The sequence below is a fragment of the Sarcophilus harrisii genome, chromosome 1 (assembly GCF_902635505.1).
Source record: "Sarcophilus harrisii chromosome 1, mSarHar1.11, whole genome shotgun sequence".
Taxonomy (NCBI): Eukaryota; Metazoa; Chordata; class Mammalia; order Dasyuromorphia; family Dasyuridae; genus Sarcophilus; species Sarcophilus harrisii.
This window is the reverse complement of record NC_045426.1, coordinates 378,771,241-378,790,247: the sequence shown is the minus strand read 5'-3', so window position 1 is coordinate 378,790,247 and position 19,007 is coordinate 378,771,241. Positions and strand designations below refer to the sequence as shown.

Here is a 19,007-nt window from a genome sequence, read left to right as displayed (position 1 = left end):
GTTAAAATGATATAGAGAAAAAAATAACCTAAAGGATTAAAAAACCCCACCCCCACCCCAAACCCCCATTTAGACGGCTGTACTGATATTACTATGGCCCCAAAAAGAGGAGGAAGAGAGAGAAAAAAAAATCTTAGTATTTTCAGCACCACATCTGTGGACAGCACCCGATCTTGAATCCCCAGACCGCTCAACGCTGCTACTCTGTATATTCTACCTAACCATTTCCAATCACCATACCCTCAAGTGGCTCTGTACCCCAACCAAAATCAGACCCCGCTCTCATTTCTTTTTGCTCTCCCTCTCTTTTCCTGCCTTCCCAGGGGAATATCCTAGCCCCCCCATTCTTCTCTTTGCCATCTGTCTCATCTTTTCCCTTCCCCCTAAAACCAACCTCTCCCCCTACCAAACATCCCCCTAACACCCCCACACCCTTCCCGTTCCTCCTCCTCTTTTTTCCTCCCCCAGGATATCTTTTCCTCTTCTCTCTCTTCTCTCTCTCTCTCTCTCTCTCTCTCTCTCTCTCTCTCTCTCTTTCTCTCTCTCTTTCTCTCTCTCTCTTTCTGTAGCAAAGTTAAGAAGGAAATCGTCCACTAACCTTTGTGCATGCCAGTGAACCTGTCCTTCAGAACCGTCAGCTCGTAGATCTTGCCAAACTCCTCGAAGAGGGGCTTGAGGTCTTTCTCGTCCAGGTTTCGGGGGATCTGCCCAATGAACAGCTTGATGGCATCATGGTCCTTCATGGGAATGGTAGACGGGTTCCCCGGGCTATGGTTTAATCCGTTCATGTGCCCGTTACTGCCCGGGCTGCCGTGACTGTTGTTACTGAGGCTCATTTGCTTCCTTTGCTAATTTAAATCTTTATAACATAGAAAATCTTCTTTCCTTTTATTCTTTCTCGCTCTCTCACTCTCTCACTCCCTCTCCCTCTCTCTCTCTCTCTCTCTCTCTCTCTCTCTCTCTCTTCCCCTCTCTCTTTGCCCCTCACACACACCCTCCCTACCCTCTCTCTCTCTCCTCTCTCTCTCCTCTCTCTCTCTCTCTCTCTCTCTCCCTCTCTTCTTTCTCTCCTCTCCTCTCTCTCTCCTCTTTCCTCCCTCTTTCTCTTTTCTCTCTTCTCTCCCTAGGTCTGATCTGATTTTTTTTTTACATTGAACAGACAGGATCTCTGTCCTTTCCGTTTAAACAGGCTGGACCAGTTCAAGTTCCCAGCCAGACTAGGGGGTGGGGGCGGCGTGTGTGTGTTAGGGGGAGGCGGGGAGAAACGGGAGGGGAGGAGAACTCAAGGGAACTGGGACGGTGGGGAGGGAGGGGTGAGGGGCGGCTTTCGTTGGCTGTTCACCCCCACCCCCCACCTCCCCCCGTCTGCCAGACCCGGAGAGACACGGTGGTACCTTCCAAGACAGCCCCAGGCTATAAATAGCGCCAGGCGCATGGCTCTTCGGGAGGCGCTGAGATTCGGGGGCCAAGTGAGCGAAGGGGAGCGAGTGCATTTTAGGAACGGGGCGGCTGCCTTTCGTATTTGTATTTTTTGTTTGTTTGTTTGTTTTTCAGTGATGGTGATGATGGTGGTGGTGGTGGTGGTGGTAATGGTGGTGGTGGTGGACTGCGGTAATAGGCGCAACAAATTTTTTGGGGGTATAAAAACATTGATTATTATTATTTAATTTGAGTGAGCGTGTGTGCATGTGTGCGTGTATCTCTGTGTCATGGGCCATCCCCGGCCGAGGTGCATTTTATTAGAGAGAGAGAAGAAGAAGAAAAATTGAGAAGGAGAGAGGGAGAAAAAGAAGGAAAAGGAAGGGAAGTGATGGTGGGGCGGGGCGGCAGCAACGGTGGAGGTAGAATGGGCGGTTTTCTCCCTTCGTCCTGATTTATTTATTTATTTCGAATATAAAAAGGCAGCTGGGTTGTAAGGGGATCAGGGGCTGATTAACCAAATCTATAGAGAAAGTGCTATATATATATATATATAGATCGTTTATAGATAAGGGCTTTCTCTCTCTCTCTCTCTCTCTCCTCCTTGCATCCCAAAGAGCAGCCACAAATCCCTCCTCCCCACCCCCCTTTATCTCACGCCATCGGTGTAGGTTCCAGAGGGAAAGGGAGAGGCACAGCTCCGTTGGGGGTGGTGATGTTGGGGTGTGTGTGTGTGTGTGTGTGTGTGTGTGTGTGTGTGTGTATAGGATGGGAGACAGGTTTGAGGTTTCGGGTTCCCTCCCTCTTTCATCCTCAGGTCGGATAGGACTATATGTGTAAGTCTTCCACCCTGAGTACCATTCCCTTCCAGGGCGTTGATCTACTACAGCAGCGGGGTCAGAAGCACTCTAGGGCCGGGCTGGGCTCACGAGGCGGGGAGGAGAGGGGTGGTGGTGGGACAGACGGACGAATGGAGGCAATGGATGGATGGATGGGCTTCACTGGGCTCCTCTTGCCGTTTACATCGGGGGCGGGGGGAGGCGCGTCGCCCGGGGGTGGGAAAGGCGGGAGCTGGGGAAGGAGATTTTATCTGGGTCTCTTTTGCTTTCCTGGCTCGAATTGAAATTTTCTTTTTAAATCCTCTACCAAATAAATATATAAGTGAATGAATAAATTAACCTGGAAAGCAAGCCCTGCTGCTGCCGATTCCGGCGCGATGAGGCACAGAGCGACTACTGCTCTGCTGGCGAGAGTCGTCAACCCCCGCCCCCTCCCATCCCCCAGATGTGCGTTTGGCATCTAGAGGCAGGAGAAGAGGTGGGGGCTCCGCTGGAGGGGACAGCAAAGGAGTGTGGGGAGAGGAGTTTGTGTGTGTGTGTGTGTGTGTGTGTGTACCCGCGCGCGCTTGCTTGCTTGTAAAGGAGGATGATAAAAATTGGGGGCGTCCATCTCTCCCATGAGGGGACTGTGGATCAGCCAGGGGAGGGCGTGAGTTGCCAGAGCAATAGTCCAAGTCTTTCCTTCTCTATGGGCAGATTATATTGCTGGTCTTGGGGCAGGCGCGGATTTTAATAGAACCCCCCTCCCCCCATCCCGCAACTGTGTTTTTACCACCCTTCTCCCTATGATCCCTCCACATTTGTCACCCCACCCAACAAAATAAATAGAATTAAAAAGAAATCACCTACCCCGCAGCCCTCCAGCTGATGGAGCGGGAGCTGTCCGCCGCTGGTTTCTCGCTGCTTTCCCTCTTTTCTCTTCCCTTTGCTTCTTAGAAAAGGACTGTTGAATTTATTGTGTATTTTCAAAATTAAATATCATCCTCTCACACATAAAATTCAGGCGAAACCTCTTTAATAAACCCACACCCGAGCTCATAGGGGTCACCTCAGTTGCTGCCTTGCAACAACTGAGGCTGGGAAGCTTTAAATTAGTCTCGGAATCCCAGACTGGTCGGTTTTGCTGCCCCAATCCTGGCGGGGCAATGAGATACAAAGTAATGTAGTGAAAAATGCCGAGTTCTAATCATTCCATTTTCAAATTCTCAACGTTTGTTTACCTAGTGTACAATCGGAGCTGAAAAACATAGCCCTTTACAGTCTATACAAATACATATACAATTATTCACCATAGCGTATACGATAGCATCATATTATTGTAATACAGTATATGCTAGAGATGAAAAACTAATACAACTAGAAAGGTTTTTTGTGACTCTGTGTGAACGCGAATGAGTGAGAGTATAATGTAGGTAGAGCAATAGGGAGTACATCACCTGTGTATGTGTATTTGTGTAGACAGTATTGTACAGTATGTGTTTGTACAGTATGTATGTATTATTGTGGTTATATCGTGTCCAAGTCTGTAGATAGAGTGTATTTGTAAGTGTATGTCTATGTATGTATAGAGAGATACGTGTTTAGCAAATCCGCGTGTGTGCACGTATTCATACACATACCTATGCCTGCCTAGGTTCGCCAGGATAGGTCAGCAGAGGTTGACAAGTTTGCCTGGAATTTCTCCTCAAATAAGGTACTAAGGCAACCTAGCTCCCCCCGGAATCTCACACCCGAATGGAATATATTTTCTGCCATAACAACAGAGTTTAGAAGCGTAATGCATTCTTCACGCCGCGTTCACTCACTTGCTCTCTCTTGCCGCCCCCCTCCCCCTTTCCTCCAGCTCAGCGATGACAATGGAGGGAATCAGAAGGTGAGGACGGTGGAAAGGGGAAGGGGGAGATCAAGTGTCTCCCCCACTCTCCATTCTCTTTCACCACCGTCCTATCCACCCTTAGCCCTGTGTGAATTATTAACAGATGTTTAATAATTCATATTATTATTAATAATAATAGCCAATACATAAATAACAGCCATGGGGGGGGGGGCTTGGTGGCGCCTTGGTATGGCTAATGAAAAAAAAAAAAAAGGGAAATTCACTCTTTCAGAAGCTCAGCAAAAATTCCGTTTATATAGAGTATCACTAGCTTCCTAACCCGTTTTTTTCGGCTAACTCCCTAGCGCTTTGACCCAAACCCTGCAAAGAAATCCTTTTTTTCTAGAAGAGAAAAGCCTCGATGAGTTCACATTTCATCGTCCCCCTTTCCCCCCATCATACAGGGAAGCTGCATTTTGGATGCTAGAGATTGCTGACCCTCAGTAGGGACTACAATGCTTCCCTTCCTTAGCAAACTACAAAGGGTCCTCTCTGAAGAAGGGAAAAAAGATCAAGCAGAAGCTCGGCCTCCCAGCGTGCACTGGCTGGCCCGCCCAGATAGAGGCAGCACCTGATATAAGAGCACAGGGCCACTTCAGTTCCCTTTAAAACTGAGTAACCCGGTGAAAGAGCCGCTCTGGTGAAAACATTGATCTGTTAAAAGCGCAGAACTTGATCCCTTAGCCTTATGTACTTTTCGGCAACAGCAAACTGTTGTGCCTATAATAAGGCAAGGAGATGTCCCAAATGAATGCCAATTAAAGGAATAGGACTGAAGAGAGAATCATTCTATTATTTGTCCCTTTAAAGGATTCCTAGTATTCTAATGAAACTTGGATTTAGGAGGGGAAAAAAAAAACAGTTCATCAAATAAAAATCAGGCATAGATGTAATAAAGTATTAGCTCGTTCTCTCATTTAAACAGAACTAAAACATTTTCTTCCAGTGAGATTTTATTTTTATAATAGAGAATGAATAATGGAAAGAAGCTTTGAATTGGATGCTTGCTTCTTTTGGGAGTCTAGGTGTTTGATTATAGTGCCAATTCCACTTTAGTCCTGTTATGATGGTCCAGTTATTTTGGGTCTTATCAGTCAGTGACAGGGTCAGTCATGTTCTTAACTTTCCCCATCTGTTTTCTAACTAAATAAGAGGACTTCAAAACACATAGAATTAAAGGATCGCAAATTTTGATATACAAAAATTTTCAGACACCAGATAATCCAGTACATTCATAGAATCATAGATTTAGATATGGAAGAAATGTCAGTCATCAAGTCTCACCCTCTCATTTTGCTAATGAGAAAACAAGATCTACATAGGTATTGCAAGGTAACAAATGGCAGAATAGAGATTCCAACTCAAGTTCTTAGCCTTCAAATTCAATATTCTTTTAAAAGATATTATCTCATTTGATCATCACATCACCCCTTGAAGAATTTCAGAATCAGAATCTTAAAGTTGAAAGAGACCCCAGAATCCACATATCAATCATTTAATCAAATCTGGACAGAAATTTACAACATCCCTAGCAGTGAACTTTTAATTTTGATTTTTTTATGGATAAAGCAAAAATAAGAATACTTGTAGTCCCTATCTCATAAAGTTATTGTGAAGATTAAATTATATAATGAACATAAAGCCCTTTGGAAATTTTAAAGTGCTATGAACACATTAGGCAGTGAGCCAAAGTGAGTAGAAGGTCAACAGGTGATTCAAGAAAATCTGAGTTTAAGTTCTCTTTGTTAAGAATTGGCTATGAAACTCTTAAGTCAGTTAACGTCTGATTATCCCTAAACAACTTTCTGCAATTTACAGTTACTAATGCCTTACTGTGTTGATAGGGAGAATTTATTCAAGTTCCCTATCGCTCAAGTCCTAATTATAGTCACTGAAAAGATCTAAATTATTATTATTCTGTATCTGTATATCATCCCTTGAAATTTTTGAAGACAAAAATCTTTTGTCCTGTTATTTCTTCCCCAAATTGAGCATTTTCAGTTCTTTTAAGATATCTTGAAACATCTTCCATCAGCCTGATAGACTCTGGATTATTTCAGTGTTATTTTTTAAAAAATAAAATGTGACTTCTAGAATCCAGAATAATAATCCATACTAGGCAGGGTTGGTAGGGAAAGTAATAACATAATTTTATGTCTGAAGATACTGAGTGAATGAGAGGAACTCATTTAAAGTAATTTACTTTAGGAAGTAGTGGAGTTAGGATTAGAACCCCGCCCATCTAGCCCTGACTCCAAGATCAAATCTTTTTTTTCCTATTCCATTATTTTTTTCATTTTGTCTCTACAGGTCTTTGACTGAGTCTACCTCCCTCCCCCCTGCCCAAAGAAAGCTGTCCCTATTTTACTGCCCCTATTCATATCAGAGGTGGCTAGGTTGTGCAGAGGATAAAAAGTTGAAGACCTGAGTTCAAATGATTCTTCAGATATATTAGCCTTAAAATTCTGGCCAAATTACTTAATCTCTTTTAGCCTTAGTTTCCTTATCTGTAAAATGAGGATGATAATAAAAGCACCTATCTCACTAGATTTTTGGTAGAGTCAAATGAGATAATATATGTAAAATTCTTTGCAAACTTTTAAGAATTATATAAACTCTAGCTCTTTTTCTTTTTTTTTAAGACAGTAATCCAACAGTATCTTATTTTTCCAAATACATGCGAATATAGTTTTTCACAATCACTTTTGCAAGACCTTGTGTTCTAAATGTTTCTCTCTAACCCCCTTCAAGCCATCAAACAATTGAATACAGATTAAACATATATAATTCTTCTAAACACATTTCCATGTTTGTTATTCCAGATATTAGTCTTCAAAATTTACTCAGAATTTGAGGTTTAACTTATATTCTATACTCCTCATGAAGCCCTTTCAGTTTGCGCCAATTTTAAGGATGCCTCGTTTTTCTTACCTTCCCTATATCAAATTGTCTGAACCAGTTTATTTTTGGTGTGTAGACTGCATACTTGAATTAATCACTAATTGTTTCCTGTGCATCTTGTCTTCCCTCTGAGGTCAAGGTTTTTGTCATTTTTCTTCCTTTCTTACAGCACCTAAAAGAGGACTGGACATAGAAGTAGTTCTCTCTCAGAAAAGAGTGCTTTAATTCAATAGATAATTCTTGGCTAGTCCACAGCTTTGGATGTGCTGGTAGACTTCATTTGTGTGTGTCATGTCGGTCCTTACACCTTCTGTACTAACTCCCTCTACGGAAGGGGGGCTACTTTACCTCAAATGTTTCCCTATAGCTATATAGTCTGTAGGAAACTACCTTTTTGTAGTAAGCAGAGCAGGGAAAAAAGAAAAGGGCAGTAGTGGCTTATACTCCTGGATACTTTTCAGAGTTCTGGCCAACCCTCCTGGGGAATTTGCCAGATTGCTGAAGGGAATCCAGGACAGGGTTATGTATGCAGGAGGTACCCAGGAAATGTTAACTGGCTGGTTGCCTCCATTGTTAAAATTCTTTCTCTCAAACTATTTTAAACTTATTGATTTGTGAAGTTGGTGTAGACCCCTAATAGACTATAACCACTTTGACAATTTCCTCCCTCCCTTTCCTTTCCTTTCCTTTCCTTTCCTTTCCTTTCCTTTCCTTTCCTTTCCTTTCCTTTCCTTTCCTTTCCTTTCCTTTCCTTTCCTTTCCTTTCCTTTCCTTTCCTTTCCTTTCCTTTCCTTTCCTTTCCTTTCCTTTCCTTTCCTTTCCTTTCCTTTCCTTTCCTTTCCTTTCCTTTCCTTTCCTTTCCTTTCCTTTCCTTTCCTTTCCTTTCCTTTCCTTTCCTTTCCTTTCCTTTCCTTTCCTTTCCTTTCCTTTCCTTTCCTTTCCTTTCCTTTCCTTTCCTTTCCTTTCCTTTCCTTTCCTTTCCTTTCCTTTCCTTTCCTTTCCTTTCCTTTCCTTTCCTTTCCTTTCCTTTCCCCTTTCCTTTCCTTTCCTTTCCTTTCCTTTTTCCTTTCCTTTCCTTTCCCTCTATCTCCTCTCTTCAATGTTTAGCACAATATAGTGGATATTTAATATTGATTAAATATTCTTTCATCATCTAATCAACTAAATGGCTCTGTTCAGAGCAACAAACATTTATTAAGCACCTACTTTATGCCAGGCACTGTGCTGTCCTCTGGGGACAGAAAACAAAGTAAAACAATCCAACAACCAAAAAGAGAACTCATCTCAAGAACTCCATATCTGAAAGGGAAAGACAATATGCAAACAAATACTGCAAAAAGATATGTAAATTAGAGATAATCTCAGAGATAGGGCACTCAGATTAAGGAGGATTTGGAAAGGCTTTTTGTAGAAGGCTGGACTTTAGCTGGGTCTTGAAGGAAGCTAGGGAAGCCAGGAGACAGAAAATAGTGGAGAGAACTCCAGGTATAGGAAATATTCAGAGAAAATGTCTGGGTTAGTTTTTGGCAAATGGAATTAAAGATGTCAATGATCATGAAAAAACGTTCAAAATCACTAGTAATTAGACAATAACTCTGAGGCACCACCTCATGCCCCTCAGATTATTAATATGACAAAAAAAGAAAATGACAAATGCTAGAGGGAATGTCAAAAAAATGGGACACTAATGAAGTATTGGTGGAATTTTGAACTTGTCCAAACATTCTGGACAATTCAAAATTTGGACCTATCTCAAAAAGGCTATAAAACTGTTCATGATCTTTGACATAGCACTACCTCTATTAAGTCTATACCCCAAAGAGATAAAAAAAATTGGGAAAGGATCCATCCATAAGTACAATAACATAACAGCTCTTTTTGTTGTGACAAAGAATTGAAAACAGAAAGAGTGAGCCCAACAACTTATGTTATATGATTATAATGGAATACTACTGTGATGTAATAAATAATGAAGGGATAATTTCAGAGAAACCTGGGCAGACTTATAAGAACTGATACAAAGTGAAGTGAGTAAAACTAGGTGAATACTATACAATACCAGCAATACTGTAATAATAATCAACAATCAAATACTTAGCAACTTTTGGTTAATATAATGATCTAGGATAATTCCAATTAACTCAAATTGAAAAATGTCTTTTGAGCAACTATAGGAAAACCATTATCACTGAGTGATAGTATCTGGAGGGGAATAAGAAGATTAGAAAAAAAGACTTTACTTTATAGGAGGCTATGTGGTGAGGGAGAGAAGATGTGATTTCTGATACAGAGAAGATCATGATCTAGATGGTCATATGAGCCTTAAACACAGAAAACTTTAGTGATTCACTACTTACTGATTCTAGTATAAAATTCAAACTACTTGCTTTGGCATTTTAGAGACTTCCACAATCTGGCTTTTGCTTACCTATCCAATAATTTTATATCATTCCCCTCTGTTCCAGTCAAACTGGCCTACTGTTTTTCCCCACTTAAGTAGTACTTCATGTTCTCTTTCCATGTCTTTATATAAAATGCCTTTACATTTATATAGCTAGCATTTATATAGTATTTTAAGCACTGAAAAACATTTTCTTATCTTATTTGATTCTCACCACAACCTGGTGGAGGTTAGGTACTTTTATTAATGGTCTCTTGTTTTTGGAATGAATTAACTCCTTACTATTGCTTTATAGAATAACTCCAGTGACACTTCCTAAAATCCTGATCCTACTAGTTATTAGAACTATTTCCCTTTTGCAATTACTTTATATATAATTTCTTGTTTAAATAGCAAGCAGCTAGGTGGCACAGTGCATAGAATGCTGAGTCTGGAGTCAGGAAGGTCTAAGTTTAAATTTTGCCTCAGCTAATAGGTTTATGTCCCTAGGCAAAATACTTACCTTCTCTGTGCCTCATTTTCTCTATCTATAAAATGGGGATATTAACAGTATCTATTGTTAGGGACTCAACAAACCCAGGTATTATGGGTATAAAAAGTATTTTAAAGTGCTTTGCAAGCCTAAAAATGCTATATAAATGTTAGCTATTATTATTATGTAACTGTTGTATCCCTCAGTAAAATTTAAGTTCTGTGAGGGCAGGGACTAATTCATATTTTTTCATACTATTCCTAGCCTTTGGCTTAATGCTTTCTACATGGTAGGCACTTAATAAATGTTTGCTGAGTTGAAATAATAAGGTTGAAACTTTATACATCTTTAAATTCTATATAGCCCAGTAGAACTGTTTGATTTATTCCCAGAACGTCAGGTCTTATGGCTCAGTGACTACAGAATTGAGGTTGCTGATGATTCTCTGTGGAAAAGGGCAAGTGGAAGACTCCTCTTGTTGCTCCATGCTCCCAAAAGGACACACAACCCTATACTCTAGGAAGGGAAGGAAAGAAAGAATTTTCTTTTCCTCTGTCTAGTTTTTAACCACAATCCATTGATGACAAAAGAGTTTCAAAAATGTTCATTTAAGAACATTTCTAACTCAATCCTCAATGGTGATCCCATTCCTTATTTTGCTTCCTTCTGAACAGGTATTGACATATATGTAGAGAGTTATGGCTTGCGATTATTAAAGAAAACAAAAGGGAGAGGTAGATCAGGGTTCTCATCTCCTGTTTTAAGAGACAAAAGCCAGCATTTAAACCTTGTTTTTACTAATAATTCTCAATATGGCCTAGAACTAGTCACTTAACTTTATAATTAGATTTAGGCTAGGTAGTATAGTAGATTGAGTATTAGATTTGTAGTTAGGAAGATCTGAGTTTGAATTCTCCCTCAGACACCTTCACTATGTATGACACTAGAAGTCACTTGACCTTTCTCAATCTCAGTTTGCTCATTCATAAAATGGGAACAGTAATAGCACCTATTTTACTGGCTTATCATTAGGTTGAATGAGATAATATGTGTAAAGCACTTTGCAAGCTTTAAAGTGTTATAGAAATACTGATAAGAAATAATGAGTCAAAAAGCATTTATTGTTTCTACTATATGCTAGGCATTGTGTTTAGTGCTGGGAAAACAAAAAGGGCAACAAAACAGTCTGATTTCAAAGAGCTCACAGTTTAAAGGGGGAAGACAAAACAATCATTGAAGGAAGTCAGGCAAGCTGAGAGACAGAAAAGGGAAGGGAATACTAGGCATGGGGGAAGAGCTATGGAATATGATTAAACTTGGGAAATATCTTATAAGAGGAACACTAAGAGAACCTGTGTCTGTGGATGGCAGAGTATGTAGAAGGAAGAGGGGACTTGAAATGTAAGAAAACCGGAAAAGTAAGAAGAGTCATGTTTTGAAGGGGTTTAAAAGCCAAATATGTGTTGTTTAGTCATTTCCCTGCTATGTCCAACTATCCCTTTTGATTTTCTGAGCAGCATTACTGGAGTGGTTTGTCATTTTCTTCTCCTGTTCATTTTATAGATGAAGAAACTGAGGTAAAAAAACATGAAATTATTTGAGCAGCTACTAAATGTCTGAGGCCAGAATTGCACTGGGGAAGATGAGTCTGTCTTAATGTTCTACACTCTACCTATTGTTCCAAGTAGAGGAGGATCTCATCCTGCAGGGAATAGGAAGCCAAGGAATTTGTAAGTGGATTGGGAAGGCTGGGAAGGAGAGGTGCTACTATCTAGGGATCCAAAAAGGTTTCATGTAGTAGATATCACCATGATATCATGATGATAGATATCAGATGAGTTTTGAAGGGAACTAGGGATTCTAGGGGGAGGAGGAAGTAGTTTGAAGGCATGGGGCTAGATAGTTTGTGCAAAAGCACAGGTATTGTTGTGACATAGCAGGTTGTTGGGTCAAAGAGTCCCTTTGGGGAGATAGATGTAATTATAATAAAGCTGACAAGATAGCCAGCTGGTGGAGGGGTTTAAATGTCAAATAAAGGAATTCATATTTGATTTTAGAGGTACCAGGGAATCACTGGAATTCATAGAGGAGAGAAGTCAAAATGGATAGACTCATGTTTGAGGAATATCACTCTAACAGTCTAGTGTAGGATAGACTGAACTAAAAAAACTTAAGAAAGGGAGAGTGAATAGAATGCTTTCCCAATAATACCAGCCAAGAGGAAATAAGAGCCTAAAGTAATGTGGAAAAGTAATCTCCTCTCTTTAAGAGGAGATATGGAGACAGGTAGGAGGGATGGGAGATGGGAGAAATACTGTGGAGGCAGAGTTGGTAAGATGCATCAGTTCATTGACTATTTATGTGAATTAGAATATGAGCTAGATCTGAGAATGATAGCAAGGGTGTGAATCTCAGTAAATAGAAGAAGAGTTCTACTCTTGATAGTTCAGAATAGTGTAAATCTATTTAGATGTAAAGATAATGAATTCTATTTAGACAAGTTGGTTATATGAGTCACTTAGTTGGAAATAGCCAGTATATGATACACAACTGTGAAGGCATTAATAGATTGATAAAGCTCCATTAGTAATCATTTATTGATTTATAATTAACAATTAGACTACAGGAGAGTAAGTAAAGGGGATTATTTTAAGAGAGATAGGAATTGAACAGAGGATGGTCAGATCATAAGTGAAAGATAAAAGAGAGAGAAGAGGATCTAGAACCAATTTTAGAGCTACACTCATGGTTGGTAGGACTTGACATGCAAAGGAGCTGAGGAGTGACCAGACAGATATGAGGAGACTGAGGAGACAGTGATATCACAAAAATCCAGAAAGAGGGTGTCAGCAGCTTCTAATGTTACAGAGAAGTCAAGATGGTTAAAGATTGAGGAAAAATCAAAAGATTAATTCAAAGGAAAGTTCAAATGGAGGAATATTTGCCAACATGCATAGGCTTTTGGGAAAATAGTGCTGATCAGAAGACCTTGAGGGCACCTCCCATCTCATCTTAGGTTGTGTAGGTAATCACTTACATAACCTAAGGATTCAGTGAAGTAACAAAGAACTCTGTAGAAGTCTGTTCCATGAAAAATTTCCTAAAGCTTCTCACATGAGAGGATAAACTTTTCCTGGCATGGGGTAAAGAGGTACCATGGTCAGTTGTCTATCCTTAGAAGCCCAGCTCACATAATTTCCAGTCCCTCTTTTTACCTTCCTAAGAGGTATTGCTGCAGTAAGTCCATTTAATTATGATGTTTTCCTAATTAGTTTTTAATTATGTTAATTTATTGTACACAAGCCCTGAGGTTTTCAGACACTACGCTCACTTTAGAAACTGAAATAATAAAGTGTATTTATTGCACGACAGCAAACCATTGATAAACTCTTCCTCGGGATGGACATAATTGGTCTGTAAACAATAAATGAACAAACAATTCTTCTCAGACATGTTTGTTCTCCTTAAGATCCATGAAACTCCTTAAGATGATCACCATTTCTGCCTCAGGAAGTGGACTTCTTGTCACTTGAGTTATCTTAGCAGAAGCTGGATGAACAACTGCAAGGAATGCAGAGGACATTAGTGAATTGAATAGACACATGGTCATAGAAAACTTCTATGTTTATTTACACTACAGTATTTTCAATCTTTATTAGTCTTGTTATTTAAGAATGTCAGAATCAAACACCTGGAGTAGGACTCTGGCCTTTATGGACCTTGATAATTGCCCTAAGGGAGGCATCAAGGGAGAATTTGGAGAGATTGGATTCATCAGAATAAAAGGATCAGAAAAAAAATAATTTAAGAGGTCATTTAGTATAACACCTTCCTTGTATTGGTGAAAGAAACTGAGGCCCAGAGAGGTTTCCAGAAGTCAGATAGTTGTAGTAAAGCTGGAATTCAGAACCAGGTACCATAATTCCAGATCCAGTGCCCTTTCCAATATTCCCATTGATCTGTTAAAAGGTTCTGAGTATTTTGGCTTTCATTTCTTCCTTTGTGAATGGAAATAGTTCAGCATGCAGTCTCTAAAGTTTTTTTTCTTGGATAGTACTTCCTACTTTTTGTAAGTAAAGTTTTAAAAATTCAACAAAGCCTTTCTTTTCTTTTCCTTTATTCCAAAATAAAACACTTGAGAACAAGTTCAATCTTTTGAAGACTTCTTGCCCTTTTTTTCCAGGTTCAAGACTTCCATTTTTTTTAAAACATTCTTTATAGTAAAGGTTTTTTTTTTATTATTTAGCATTCTTTGTAATAAGTCAGTCTTAGGGAGAATCAGCATTTTTTTTTTTGTTGTTGTTGTTTTAAAGTCCAATAGTTGGAGAGATCTGTCATTTCCCCAAATCTCATCACTTAAAAGTCACTATTTCTACTTTTGTTTCCTTTTTGTAATACCCTTCTGTAATTTTCACTAAACACATATTTAATCAATTTAGTTGTCCTAGGAGCTGAAGACAAGAGCAAAGACTTTATGGCTTCTAATTGCTAAATTATATAAGTTATGGGTAAAATGAAGAACCAGATTAACTTTCAAAATTTCAGTCAGCCAATCAACAAGTAAAAATCATTTAGTAAGCCTTTATTGTGCTCTATGTACTGTGTTAAATATTGGGGATACAAAGAAAATGAAAAATATTTAAAATATTACCAAGCTGTACTTATTGTTGAGAAGAATTTGTTGATGGGTGCAAGAGGGAGATTTTGTAACAAGGTCAAAAGAATAAGAATCTTTTATATATCTAATTTCAGAATCATTCTTTCTCTAGTCACACTAAGTTTTAGCTTCAAGAACATACAGTACATGAATAGAAGTTTAATTTCTGACAAACTTCTTGTCATTGTACAGATGATCACATATTAATATGGATGACATCTTTGGAAACAGAAAGAATCTTGGAGATCATCAAGTTTAAATACTCTTCCTTATATTTTCTGATGGGGAAACTGATGCTCAGCTTGGTTAAACGACTTGCCCACAGTCACAGACCTAACATGTGTCTAATGCAGGATTTGAATTGAAGTCCTCCTAGTTCCAGATCCAATATTTTCACCATTGAGCCATACTGCCACCTGTGTAGATGTTTCCTATAACTGTTAAGTAAACTGAATCAGATACTGCATTCTTCTTCCCACCACACTAATTCTGGTTCTATATTCTGCTATGAGACAATCTACTTAGAGACTGTTTCTGTAGGACATAGGAATGCTTGCACTGTCCATGGTACAGAACTGCTGGCTATTCTAGACTTAAGAATGGTTATGTCATGGGTTAGCCTACTTTTATGTATATGAAACACTGCCTTTGCCCCAGCATATTAGGCCTTCCTCCTCCTCAGGAGAACTTATACTTGTAAGGGTATTCCTCACTTTGAAATTAATTAAACTTGTTTGATCCTGACTCTTCTGTCTCTAGTCTGATCCATTAGGCTCTAAGCACTCACAAGTTAGAGGCTTAACAGGATTTAAAGCCAGATCCTCTGACTCCAAAGACAGCATTCTTTCCACTAACTCATGGATAATGGAAATTAAGACAAAAGATGTGGACTTGGGCTAAACTGTGGAGGGCCTTGAATGCCAGGATAAGAAGTCGGAACTTTCTCTTATAGGAAATGAGGAGATATAGTTCTGAGTGGGGAAGAGATGGAGATGGGAGTGCACATAATAGCACATAAATGACACATTGGGATGATTAACTTGGTGACATTGGGTAGGATGAATTCGGTGGAAGAGGGGGAGATAGAAGAGATGATTGGAAATAGGAAGACCATTTCAGATGTTTGTGAAATACGGTAATAGAGATGGTGTTTAACATGACTTGGTTATGACTTTATTTTCTAAATTGCCAGGTTTCTCTGGTTTATGGCAGAGAAACTGAGGTTTCCCATTTAATTGGGTATTTTTCTTGAAAGTAGAAATCTTTGTTTTACAACAAAACATGGATATTAAAAGTTATTCATTGTTGCTGTTGTTTAGTTACTTCCAATTTTTCATGGCTCTATTTGGGGTTTTCTTGTCAGTTTTCTAGTTTATTTTACAGGTGAAGAAACTGAGGCAAATAGGGTTAAAGTGACTTATCCAGGGTAACTGGCTAATAACTGTTTGAGGGAGAATTTGAACTCAGGAATATGAGTCTTCCTGACTCCAGGGCCAGTGCTCTATCCATTGTGCTACCTAGCTGCCCTATTCTATTCTCAACTACTTTACTAGCACTGGCACTATGGTGCCACCTAGCTGCCCATATTGAAAAAAGACATTCACCCAATGAATGGTTACAAAATAGTGTAATTATCACTATTAAATTATATTCTCATCTTTTCAATGGCATTGAGATAAAAATAGCCTTTGAACAAGTCAGCATCCTGTTATTCTTTTATGGTGACTGTTCTGATGATTTTTTTCATGGGTCACACACATATGTAAGTCAAGTACTGATAGGGTCACTAAAAAAAATTTCAAGTCCCCTGCAGTAGTAGATATGATGAAGGGGATGATATTTACCTCATCTTATTCCTAGGTCTTGTTTTAATTTCTTCTGCTAGATCTCTATACTTGGAAAGCTTTCATTCCACCTAGCTTGGAGATAATCAAAAATTGGTATGGCCCTATCTTTTACTTTCCTGTGATATGTATAATAACAGATTCATAAAATAATTAAAACGAGTAGTCCTGTAACTCATGACTTGTAAAAAAAATCTCTGGTATGATCTGGTTTGGATGCTAGGGGGCCTGACTCTAGGAGTGGAATTTTCTCTTTGGATCATTACCTTGCCTAGAATTGCTTCAGGAAAACCTCAAACTCAGGCAATATCTCTTGCTTAAGTTTTCGAAATAAAAAGAAAAGGGGTCTTCAGATCTTATACAAGTACTCAAGGTAAAAAATACATATTTCCTACAGGACAACCTTTAGTTTATCCATACAGAATATACCTATAATGAAAAAGACTTCTAGGAACCTATAAGCAGTTATTCTCTCTCTCTCTCTCTCTCTCTCTCTCTCTCTCTCTCCTCTCTCTCTTTTTCTTTTCTCTCTCTCTCTTTCTTTTCTCTCTCTCTCTTTCCCCCCCTCTCTCTCCTCTCTCTTTTTTTTCTCTCTCTCTCTCTTTCCCCTCTCTCTCTCTCTCCTCTCTCATAGCTTATCAACTTCTCTAGAAAGGGAAATGACTGGAGAATGGTTATTAGGGCAAACTTTTGATATTAAAGTGAGTAGATAGGAGATAAGTTTTCCTAAGACTTGTAGTACCTCTTTTTTCTGTGGTTTAGAATACCCTTGGAAGGCAGGAATACTTTGGATGGCAGCTGACCACACAATTATCTTCCTAATAGACCTGTATTCTCTATATTACATACCAGCTTTGCTTTTTTATTATTAAAGCTTTTCATTTTCAAAACAAATACATAGATAGATTTCAACATACATCTTTGCAAAATCTTGTGTTCCAAATTGTTCTCTCCCTCCCTTCTCCTAGATGGCAAGTAATCCAATATGTGTTAAACCTGTGCAATTTTACTATACATATTTCCACAATCACTATACTGCATAAGAAAAGTTGGATTAAAAGGTTAAAAAAATGAGGAAAAAACAAAAACCAAGCAAGCAAACAACAAAAAAGATGAAAATATTATGTTGTGATACACATACAGTTCCCACAGTCCTTTCTCTGGATACAGATGGTTCTCTTCATCACAAGACCATTGGAACTGGCCTGAATCATCTCATTATCCATCAGAATTGATCATTGTATAATTTTGCTGTTGCTGTGTACAATAATCTTTTGGTTCTGCTCCTTTCATTTAACATCAGTTCATGTAAGTCTCTCCAGGCTTTTATGAAATCATCCTGAAATCATTCTGAAACATCATCCTGTCATTTCTTACAGAGCAATAATATTCTGTAACATCCATATATCATAACTTATTCAGCCATTCCCCAACTGATGGGTATCCACTCAGTTTCCAGTTTCTTGCCACTACACAAATGGCTGCCACAAACATTTTTGCACATGTGGGTTCCTTTCCTTCCTTTAAGATTTCTTTGGAACATAAGCCCAATAGAAACACGGCTGGGTCAAAGGGTATGCACAGTTTGATAGCCCTTTAGCCATAGTTCGAAATTACTCTCCAGAATGATTGAATCAGTTCACAACTCCACCAACAATATGTTAGTATCCCAGATTTCCCACATCCCCTCCAACAGTCATCATTATTTTTTACTTTCATCTTTGGCTTTGCTTTTTAAGTAGAATGCCAAGTATAGGAATTAAAAAGATGATTTTTGAAGGGGATGCAAAAAGTTCATATTATATTGGGAAATCTCTGTCTCTCTTTACAAGGTCAAACTTTAGAACTCTTAAATTTAGACAATTTTAAACAATGTTACCAAATGTAGCAATCCCAAAAGTGAGGGATCCCACCTTTTTTTTTTTTTTTTTGGTTAGAACTCCAGATTTTGGTGTTATGTTGCTTAGGGAATTAAAAATGTCCCTTATAGATCTGAAGACTTATAAACACTGTCCACTTTTGTCTTTCTCAGATCATGAACAAAATACACATCTAACTCTTCTATCCACTTTTTCTGCAAATCATCATCAGCTTTTCCTGCAAATATGTATGGACATTAGTTTATTTTTTTCTATAATGCTGGTCTTTGATTTCCTTCAGGCTGGTCTTGTTTTTTTTTTTTTTTTTTTTTTTTTGTAAAAGAAAGAGAGAAAGAACATGATTAGATTGGTTTGACTGTTTTTCATGCTACAGGTCCTCTGACAAGAACTTCCCTTCTCAAACTTAGTTAAGTATTCATCTTAAGTTCCTTGTGTCTTATCAACAAGATGCCAGTAGGCCTTACTTTATGGGAAGGTGCCTTTCAGTTGCTTCCCAAGGCCTTTACCTTGTAATGTTATCAAGTCAATTGGTGAACTTATCACGTTTATTAGTTTCTCCTTTTAATTAATTAGTTTCTCTATTGTAAGTAGCTATCTCCCCCACAAAGTGGCTATTTGGGAAGTCTACATGATTATTTTGATAAAGCTGATAATACTCAGAAGATCTTTAAAACTCCTCTTTGGGAATTTCCCTTACCACCAGTTTGAAAATCAAACA

At 38.8% G+C, this 19,007-nt stretch overlaps 1 protein-coding gene across 27 annotated transcripts in view; it reads right to left on the bottom strand.

The window, feature by feature from the left end:
- Positions 1-3,231, bottom strand: part of CELF4 (CUGBP Elav-like family member 4) — a 558,697-nt gene extending 555,466 nt beyond the window's left edge. For 18 of the 27 annotated variants that reach the window (XM_031946019.1, XM_031946014.1, XM_031946025.1 and 15 more), the window contains exon 1: positions 599-828. In XM_031946019.1, the coding sequence (XP_031801879.1) occupies positions 599-788 (190 nt within the window). In that variant the 5' untranslated portion in view covers positions 789-828. Of the gene's footprint in view, positions 1-598; positions 850-3,107 lie in introns of those variants that run through there. The other 9 variants (XM_031946034.1, XM_031946039.1, XM_031946036.1 and 6 more) reach the window with 3 other exon arrangements.
- Positions 3,232-19,007: the final 15,776 nt, after the last annotated feature.